The sequence below is a fragment of the Olea europaea genome, chromosome 18 (genome assembly GCF_002742605.1).
Source record: "Olea europaea var. sylvestris chromosome 18, O_europaea_v1, whole genome shotgun sequence".
Taxonomy (NCBI): domain Eukaryota; kingdom Viridiplantae; phylum Streptophyta; class Magnoliopsida; order Lamiales; family Oleaceae; genus Olea; species Olea europaea.
The window spans coordinates 26,983,928-26,994,252 of NC_036254.1; the positions used below are offsets into that span (position 1 = coordinate 26,983,928).

General features: G+C 34.9%; 2 protein-coding genes across 2 annotated transcripts; one reads left to right on the top strand and one right to left on the bottom strand.

Annotated features, from left to right (window-relative positions):
* The first annotated feature begins 949 nt into the window (after positions 1 to 949).
* LOC111368018 (30S ribosomal protein S17, chloroplastic-like) lies at positions 950 to 1,659 on the top strand. Its single transcript, XM_022989181.1, has one exon. The coding sequence runs from the start codon at positions 995 to 997 to the stop codon at positions 1,451 to 1,453; it is 459 nt and encodes a 152-aa protein (XP_022844949.1). The 5' UTR covers positions 950 to 994; the 3' UTR covers positions 1,454 to 1,659.
* A 117-nt stretch (positions 1,660 to 1,776) lies between these two features.
* LOC111368017 (protein NRT1/ PTR FAMILY 1.2-like) lies at positions 1,777 to 5,975 on the bottom strand. The gene is made up of 4 exons (XM_022989180.1): positions 5,742 to 5,975; positions 5,435 to 5,652; positions 2,810 to 3,354; positions 1,777 to 2,720 (listed from the first exon to the last, which is right to left on the bottom strand). Exons 1-4 carry the CDS (start codon positions 5,806 to 5,808, stop codon positions 1,805 to 1,807), a joined length of 1,746 nt encoding a protein of 581 aa, XP_022844948.1. The 5' UTR covers positions 5,809 to 5,975; the 3' UTR covers positions 1,777 to 1,804.
* Between the last annotated feature and the right edge of the window lie 4,350 nt (positions 5,976 to 10,325).

Consider the following 10,325-nt stretch of genomic DNA (forward strand, 5'->3'; position numbering starts at 1 on the left):
TAATTTAAATCAAACCTTTTATTGTAGGTGCATTTTCATCCTTTTGTATAGAAGTCATCTAAAAATTTGAAGAAAGATTATTGCCAGCATCAAATAAATATAAAATAGGGAAAATAAAAGGAAAATGTTAACTTTTTTCTAACATCTTCCCATCCTTGCTTTTGAGGTGGTGGCTTGTGGAATGAGATGTGTAATGCCGTTGTCTGAGTACGCACGTTATACTAGAAGCACAATGAATGGTGGTAGTAAGAATTATTGGTGTCTTCTATGGTGGGGATGGGGTTACATGTATCGACAATGGTTGTCTTTGATTAAGCAACACTTAATGAATTTCTTTTTAATTTTTTCGAGCGGTATAATATCTAATTAAAATTCTGTTTTATTGACGGAGAACAATCAGGTTTGTAGTTTCGAGAAGACTTGGTCAAAGAAACAAATATGTTCTTAAAATTGAAGGGGATCATAAGAAGAGTGAAGACGATTTGGATAATTGGATTGAGAGGGAATATGAATTTAACCGAATATAGCAATTCAATAATTTATGTCGAATCCTATTCTCGATTAGGGTAATGCGTCTCTTGTTTTTGAATATGTTTTGTAATACTTAGAGATTTTCTTTGAATATGCTAGGAGGGTGAGTACTAATATTTTTCATTTAGTAGAAGGTATAATCGATGGTTCCCAAAAAAATGTTAAAAATGTCCGATTTTGATCTAGTTCAACTAGTTATGAGAAAAATTCTTCAACACCATCAGTTTGGTTCAATACTGTCTACTGATGCGATTCAAGGATTTGGAGACAAATGTTCACCCACACTCTTCTTCAAAATTTAAATGAATTTGAAAAATGATGAATACCTCAACAACACTCCCAACTATATACCTCCAGCTTAACGTTTTTATCGCTGTACTAGAAATCGCTTTTTTGAATACACGTTTTTATCCGTGTACGGGATATAGGAATTCACTCCCTATCCTCTTCAAGCCAAAAGAAAATGTTTCCGACCTCGGCTTCAGTCCCCCAATTCAAATCCCTATCCCTCACCACCCAATTCATCCATGGTTCGACCCCCTGCTCCCACCTCCTCAAATCCTCTGCCGTCACACCACCGCAGCAGCCGCCATTCCTCCCGGTGATCAAAGCGATGAGGACCCTTCAAGGCAAGGTAGTTTGCGCCACCAACGACAAGACCGTAGCCGTGGAGGTTGTGCGCCTTGCTCCACACCCAAAGTACAAGCGCCGGGTTAGAATCAAGAAGAAGTACCAAGTCCATGACCCACTGAACCAATTCCAAGTTGGGGATATTGTTCAGCTGGAAAAAAGCAAGCCCATTAGCAAGAACAAGAGTTTTTTGGCGATTCCAGTTCCCAGTCGAAACTCGCGGAAGGTGAAGGAGAATTCGCCGGAGCAGGAGCTTGGGCTTCCACTGGAATCTGAGCAGCCGGTGAGTTGATGAAAGAAAGAGAGACGATTGGATTCAATTGGAATTACTTCTGTGATGATTTTATTATGTTGCTGTATTTGAATAATTTAGAACATTTTCTGGTAAATTGAGTTGCATTTCAAGCAGGTGGTTCTGTGTAATAATCTTTTTATATATTTCGTTGATAGCTTGTTTGATAAGATAACTATGCACTCGAGTTCATTTGTTATGTAGTATTGGATAGACTCTCGTCACAATTGTGGACTTGCTTTCAAATAAAAACGAATTGTACACAAAATTTGCATATGCTAGTAACCAAATGTACGACTAAAAACATGTAATTTTACATCAAGTACAACAATCAAGATCATAGGATAGAAATTAAGACATCAATACCCCAAGTGGTGTTCCTGGTACAGATGATTTTTCCTCCTCCAATTCATTTCCTTCAGTACTAGTTTTTGCTACCTCATTAACACAAGATCCATAAACCCAGCTACAAACAAGAAAATAAATCAAATTAACGAAGGTCATAATTGCAAGAAGCCAATAGTAATACTCATAGTGACCCTTGTTGATGTTGCTAGAAACCCAACTCTCTTTCCCTTGTGATCTGGTAAGATTATCCACAGAGCTGAGTATAACAGTAGCAAGCAAGTTTGCTATCGCCATCCCGACCCCAAACAGCGACGATGCAATGCTCGACATGCTTTTCGGGAACTCGGAATAATAGAATTCCGTTTGGCCGATTGCGTTAAAAGCCTCTGCTAGTCCACTTAAGATATGTTGAGGTATAAGCCACATTGCAGACATGTTTACCACCGCATGGGGATTGTTCGATAATCCTTGCTCGATTGCCTTGCGCCTACGAACGTGCTCCACTGTGCCGGAAACTACCATAGCCATACACGAGAAGAAAATCCCAATTCCCATTCTTAACTTCACCCCAAGATGCACTTTCTTCCCTATAAGTTTCGATGCCAGTGGTATAATTACACGATCATATAGAACAACCCAAATCGATATAGTAATGATCGTAAACATCCCAAAGGAGCCAGCTGGAATTTCAAAGCTTGAAGTCATATGTCTATACATGGAGCTAGCTTGAAGCAAGGGAAATGAACTTTGGCTTATGTTTATTGATACCATTATCCCGGTAGACCATATAGGGATGACTTTTATAAGTGCTTTTAACTCCTCCACTTGTTCTATCGTGCATAAATTCCACCCGTTCGAAACTACTCCGGAAGAAGATATATCTTCAGGATTCTTGATAATACAAGCCTTGTTTAAGAACCTGGAATATAGAAACGAACAATGAGCGAATTAGAATGGATAACGTTCAATGCTAAATAATACTAATATTTTTGGAGTTCATCATAGTACCTTAGCTTGTCAGTTGGCATGGTAAGTTCAGAGCCTTTCTCATGATGATAAAGATTTGAGTTACAGGGAAGCGCTAGCTTTCTGTTTTTGTATGCGACTACAAGGACCTGCACAAAGCCAGTAAACAAGCTCTTGCTTGCTTTCTGTTTGACATACAATGATGATGCAAGGAAAAAGAGTAGAGTCGAGACAAACATGAGAAGTGCAGGAACTCCAAAACCTATTTTCCATCCCAAGTGATCTTGAATATAAACAATGCCGGTTAGAGCAATAAGAACTGAAACAGCTGCTGAAGCATAATACCAACTAAAGAAGCTTTCTAGCACCCTATCATTGTTGGGATTGTCTCTTTTGTCTAGCTGATTGGCTCCAAATGCTAAGGAGCATGGCCTAATGCCACCAGCACCAACGGATATAAGGCCAAATGAGGAAATCAGGAGAGCATATTGTGCCTGTGAGGGAAATTTACAGCTGTGGGCCAATTGATCACAAGGTGAAGGACTTGCTTTGGAAACCATAGCTGTTAGCCATAGAAGGATCATCCCCTGATAAATGAAATAGAACATTCAGACAAGTCTTTGTTTAGAGACACATTCAGGATCATGCATTTGTGGAAGTGCACACATAATTCACCTGGTTTGATGAATAGCTTATGCTGACCAGGCAAAAACCAAACGAGCCCACCAAATAATGGTTCTTCCCTAGATGGAGATATTGGGCTCGGGGCCCAATCTGAAGATCATGCCTCTAGGGACCCAGAATGACACAATATGGTAAAGTCGAGCTATCGACTATAACCTAGCGCTGAGTGGGAGGCAACCCACTGTATCCTTAAATTTATTTTATTGCATTGCATTAGTTTAGGAATTTGTTTAAGTTTAGTTTGTTTCTTAGGTCATCAATCATATTTTGCATGATAGCCTAGGCACTACACGTTTAATGTTGCATGAATGGGTGCTGAATGAAGTGTTTGGGTGTTCGAGTATGTGTCACGCATTTCTATGTGCGAAGATGTTCGTTTTGGTTAAATTTTCAGAATGCGGGACAGCAATTATGAAAACCGATTTTGGGCGAGTTTAAATTTTATAAAAATAAATAAATAAATAAATAAATATATAAATAAATAAAAATATATATAAATATATATATATATATATATATATATAAAATTAAAAAATTACATATAATTAAAAAAACCAATTTTATGTAAAAAAAAAAAAAATTGCTTATAAAATAAAAATACTACTAATAAGATAAAAAAAATTCACTTACATAAAAAGGTACATATAAGTAAAAAAATTCACTTAAAATATTTAGAAGAATAAAATAACTTATAATTATGATTATGAAATTTACTTACAAGTAAAAAATATATTAACTTAAAATTTTAAGTAGATACTTAATTTTATTCAATTTTTAAAGTTAAATGTTAACTTATATGTAAGAAAATTAATATAAGTAAAAAATTTCATATGAGAAATTATAAATCAAAAGTTTTTACTAAGAAACACATATGTAATTTTATTCTTTTAAAAAAATTTCAGAACCAGTGAGTAATAAACTTCCAAGAAAAGGTCGGACAATTTTAAAAATCGCTACTAAAACCACTCAAAATCGATCCATTTATAAACTTTCAAAATCAATACTTTGAAAATTGCAGATAACCGATATGCTGGAACTCCCAAGCCGCCATAAGGCTCTTAACCTGTATGAGTAGGGCCTCTCTCACCTCACAAAAGGTACGTGATCCTATCCAGTTTTACATATGTGATAATGCATTTCTCCACTTGCTAACTTGAGCATTGAAGGAGCATAGAAGAGATCCCTTGATGTCTTTGTTACGAATATTCACTTATTCAAGGTTTAACATCGACGGTGGCACCATCGCTCACCAGCAACAACTTTTGGTAGCATATTGTAAAATTGGCACCATACTTGGTGCTCAAATTGTAGTTTACATGAATAGAATAAATTTCATTCAATGCTCGACCCAAAGTAATCACGAAAAGTATTAATTTCATCAGCTCACGAGGACAAGTTACCCAGGCCAAGAACATAAAACAACATTTACTCAAAAGAGAAGAATCTATAGCAGCATTAATGTAATAACCTAAGTGCTCTCTCCATATAAAATTATTAAAAAAAATGAAAAACGTTGATGCAATAATGTTAGTTAATAGTACTAATCTCAAACCAGATTACTGCAAGAGCCATGATACTGTATTGAATGTTTGGCTGTGCTGAAGAACAAGTATTTACCAGTTTTCTTGTATTAATTTTCAAACTTATATTTATTGAACAAGGTTACCGGCTTAGTTCAGGTTGTGCTAAATGATATGTTGAATGTTATAACCGTAGTGGGATAAATAGCATTACTCATTACTGACAAAATTTACTTTTTTTAATGGTAAACCTCAACATAATTTCAAGAAATTAACTTTCCAGTACACCCGAAAACGGAAAACCCTGTATATCTCGGTAGTGGCTCGAATGAATCACTGTACTGTACAAATGAGAAACTTTCAAACTTTATGACACAAACTTCAATAAATAAAAATAATAATATACCATACCATACTAGTAGCAGAATTAAATAATAATTCGCAAACAGGGAAAAGAGTTTACCAAAAGACTGGCGATAGATCCAAAGCCAATGGTCAAGAACCGACCCAGAAATGAATCAGCAACAAATGCCCCAATTAGGGGCATGAAATTGGTAGCTGCAGACCAGAAGAAGATCATATTGGTAGCTCTTGTAACTCCCATATTGTATACTCTCGTCAGATAAAATATCATATTGGGTAACAACCCATAACTTGCCACCTTTTCAAATGCCTCATTTGCTGCCAAACCACAAAGACAAATCACAAGATTTTAGTAAATTTGGGCCTCGAGATTCAAGAAATGACACGTTCAGTTCAGTCGACCTTACCAATAATGAATGGCATGGTAATGAGCCCACCTTTGGGTTTCTTTGGAGGCAATTCTTGCTGGTTCATTTTGCTCTAAATCTGCAAATAGTGAAGTATTTTTCTCTTGCATTCCCTTCTTCTATCTACATCTACAAAACATGGATCATCAAGCAAAGCGAAGAAAACTGAAAAGGGCAGAAATGATGATGAGTTTATAAAGAAGAGAGTAATGATTCGAACAATGTGTGGGGACTGTGTGTGAAAGTGAAATGACAGGCCGCAAATGCATATTCAAACCAGGCTTTGCGTGTGTCCTCTGCACCGCAATTTCACTCAAATTGCTAATATTTCAGTACCAAAAGTCGGCACTCAACCACAGTCCAAACCACGTCAGACAGACTCTTCAGGGCAGAGGGGGTCCCAATAAATATTTTCAACTTTATTTTGTACAACGTACATCCCTTTTCGATTGGGTAATTGGCAAGCCCCGACCCTCTTTGAAAAACTTTATATACGACCTTTTCTTCGCCTTTCATTTTCTCATTAAATCGTGCAAAATGATGAATGTGTCCTACTTTTTAAATAAAAGAAAAAGAAAAAATAGGAAGGTATCCTCAATTGAGATTATTTTATTTTTTTGAAATTCCACCACATTTAATAAGAATTTGTGGAAATATATTCAAATTCATGAAATTCATTAGTAATATAATCTTTTAAAATTTATCAAAATCTTGGTTGAGAACACACCCCATAAAGAATTAATTGCAACTGTAATCCAATTTTTTTTTTTTAAATACAAATAAATCTCCAATAGATGATTAAAAAATTAAATTGATGTATAAATTTATTTTTATATTTTATTCAAAAATCAAATAAATAAAATTTTCACTTTATTTTCTTTTGTTTATATTATTATTGACGTACAAGTTAATTTTTATTTCATTGAAGATGAAATAGAAGGAAAAACTAACTTGTATGTTCATTTAGTTTTTTAATTATTTATTTAGGACTAGTTTGCATTTTTATTTTTATTTTTTGAAAAATGTGAGACCACAATTACAATTAGTTCTTTATTTTTTCTTCTTTTCTTTTTGTTTTAATTAAAGAGGATGGTGCATTTGTCATTTTACAATGTTTTTATTGAGAAAATGTTGTATCCTACAAAAAAAAATATCATACGGGGAATTCTCTGCCAAAATAAAAGGATATTGATATTCCACAATAGAGCAAATGTCATGGGTGTTTTGAGCCAATTACCCCTTTTCGATTTATAAGAAATTAGAAAACTTTGGATTGTGCTTTTTAAAGTTTTTTGTAGTATAATGTGGATGAAATTCGAACCTTTCAAGAGTGAGGTTCTAGAACATGTTTGGGAGTAATCGTATTTGATTAGAAGTCGCGGATCCTGTGGAAAGCAGAATAATAAATACGTGATAGTTGTGGATTATACAAAAATATGAGAATAAAAATTATATTTGACCGGCTTAAATTATGCAAAACATACACCTGTATAAATATGTGAATTTAGATTTTTACTTGACGGAATTGTCAACTTAAATTTTAGAACTGCGCTTAAATTTCAGTTAAATTGGAAATGAATTTTAAGTTGTTTGATGGCTTTGCTCTCTAACTTCAACTCAAGAATAATTGTGAGTGTAAGTAAACCATTTTGTATAAAAGTACGTGTATATTTAGCACTCTTCATTATGATTTTATTTTATTTTTTTTAAATGTGAGACTATAGACAGTCGCTGGTGCCTGGTGTACGTCCACCTGCACCCACGTAGGCCTCTGGCCTGCACGTGCTTCTTACAGTGCAAAAAGAGAGTAGAAAAAAACAGGGCTGCATGTGTAATTGTCGATGGGCCCTGAAATGGCTACTTCACTTGCTCAAATTGAGTAATAGTATTATATAGTAAATTTGACTAAAAAATAAACTGTACTTTTAATTATTATTATTTTTATTTTTTAAGCCCTTGTTTGAGTCCCATTTTTTTAGAAAAATACATTTTTCAATAATATTTTGACATAATTTCAACCACACATTTTTCAATAAAATAATATTACATGAAAATTCAAAAAAATTTCTTATTTTTTAACCACACATTTTCCATCAATACACTATTCAAAAATTCATTCTTTAAAAAAATATAAAAAATAAAAAAAAAAGAAGAAGGACTCCAACAAGGACTAAATATCAAAGTAGTGAAATTTAATGATTTAAATTGTTACAGAATGATGGTTGTTGATTTTGCCCTGTCCGTCACGCAACACCCAACTAAATAGTTTTGTAGGTTATGGCCTATCCGTAGTTAGCCAAATAGGCCTCTGCACATCTATCACCAATTTTGGAAATTAAAGTTTAAGAGTAATAAATATTTAAAATTCGTATATATTCATTTGCTTTTTTTTTTTTAAAAATATTTTATTTTTTTTCCCCCCCCCCCCCCCCTTCAAATGGCTCAAAAATTCATCGCGAATTCAAGTTACCGACAGTAACAGTTTCATTTCGATGATCAGACCATTTATAATCTAACGAAAACTCTCATCGTCGTTAGATTTGGACGTCGGATGGATCAATCCGAGTATTTTTACACAATGAACCATTCATTATACTTCGTAAACGAAACTGATCCACGCAATCACTGTAAATCAAATGAAATCTGAACTGTCAATTATGGTGTGGGTCCACCCATAATTTTTATTTATTGACGCTTGACGCGGAGATGTTGACCATCCAAGACACTTTAGAATGACGTACTTCTATTAGCATCCAATTTTAACCGTGAATCTGACTCTGACTCTGACTCTGACTCTAACTTTGACGCCTAAAGAAGCATTTACGTGACGAGCAGCACGTAAAGTACGATCAAGAATGGCTATAAATGATAGTGAAATGATTTAATTATTCAAAATGAATAAATCTCATTGATTATGACACTTAAAACTTGAGCTTTGAAAAATAGTTATGTTGCTGACCTTACAGACTTACTATTGTTCGACCGGATCACTAGTCAGAGTGAAAAAATTAAAAAAAATATATAAAATGACATTTGATTCTAAAGTCAGATTCTCATTGTTCCAATTCAAGAATCAAGAATTAATCTAGATCCAGTCGATTTCCGAGATTCCAGTTTCTTCCTTAAAAAAGGGGGATCGAACCTCCGATTTCAGTAGAGGGTTTGATTGCAATGAAATTTTATCTCCTAATTGTGCCGATGATCTCTTTCCTCGAGAACATCCATCCCAATGTCTTTGAACCACTCACATAATCTATTCGCATCCAATGATATTGCAGAATCGAAGACAAAAATTGCAATCAAAACTGTCAATTCCAACACCCCTAAACAAAGAACTCAAACAGTGGTCAGTCTAAGTGATCAGCCAGGTCACTAAAATATAACTGTTTTGAAAAATTACTCAGAAGAGGTAAAATAGGAGCAGAGGTACCTGCGTCACTGCGTGCATATGTCAATGACATTTCCATTCACTAACAGCAGTTGGTTTGAATTTCTAAGGAAATGGCTACTTCTTAGACGAGTGAAAAATCTATTTACTGAATATCGGATAATATAATGAACAAGATTTTGAAAACATACAGTAATGACAACAAAAATCCAAGTACAGATCAAGTTTCTGTTCAACAAAACCAATATTTTCACCTCTTATTAACACAAAATCTGCATTAGAACCCCAAAACAGCCATACCTCAGTCCTGTTTTGTGCTTTTTGACTCGTATGTACTCGTAAAAAATAATGTAAAATGAGAAAACAAATTTATGCATACAATTAGAAGATTCTTAGCTAACTACATTAGCTGGATTCGAATTCATATTATTGGGCTGTGATGCCAAAAAAATAAAAATAAAAAATGTTCGTGTGTCCAGTCCATTTGGGCAATGATGATATTAAAAGGTCCAACAGATACTACCCAGCCCATTGTCCAAATAATTCAATGTTGAAAGCAAATGAAACCCGGCCCAAACACAATAACCCACGTGTGTCGCTCTGGACCCTTTGATCTACTTAACCTAACATCTACGGTGATGACCCATTAATATATAAACGGGGTCTGAGACATTTTGCCCTAATTTTGAGTCATATTTTCTCTGCCTCTTTGTGATATTTTCTGTCGAACCTTCTAGGTTTCTCTCTTTGTCGACTCTGTGTCTTCTGCCTCTTCTCCTTCTTCATGAATCTGGTGATTAAGCCATAAAACCTCTGGTTTTGCAGCTACTGTGTGGACTCCCTGTCTGTGTGACTGTTCGATTGTGTTTAGACGAGAGTTTCCTGTTCGGGTTTGAAGGTTTTGGGTCCAGTGTAGTGACTACCTCTGTGTTTGTTGTTTGGGACTGTGGTTTATGAGTTTTCACATTGTACATACGGGTACAATACATAATCTGAGCTTGAATCGATGAAAATCTTGATGCCTTTGGTCAGAGGGTTTTCGGTAATTTGTTGAGTCGATTTGAGCTGATATATTGTAACACATATCCAGGCTCGATCATATCTTAACTACTTATGTTTCCTACACGACTGCACCCTTCCAAGAGGCCCTTTCCCCTTGAATCAGACAAGCAGATACCTCACAGGGAGTCTCGTCC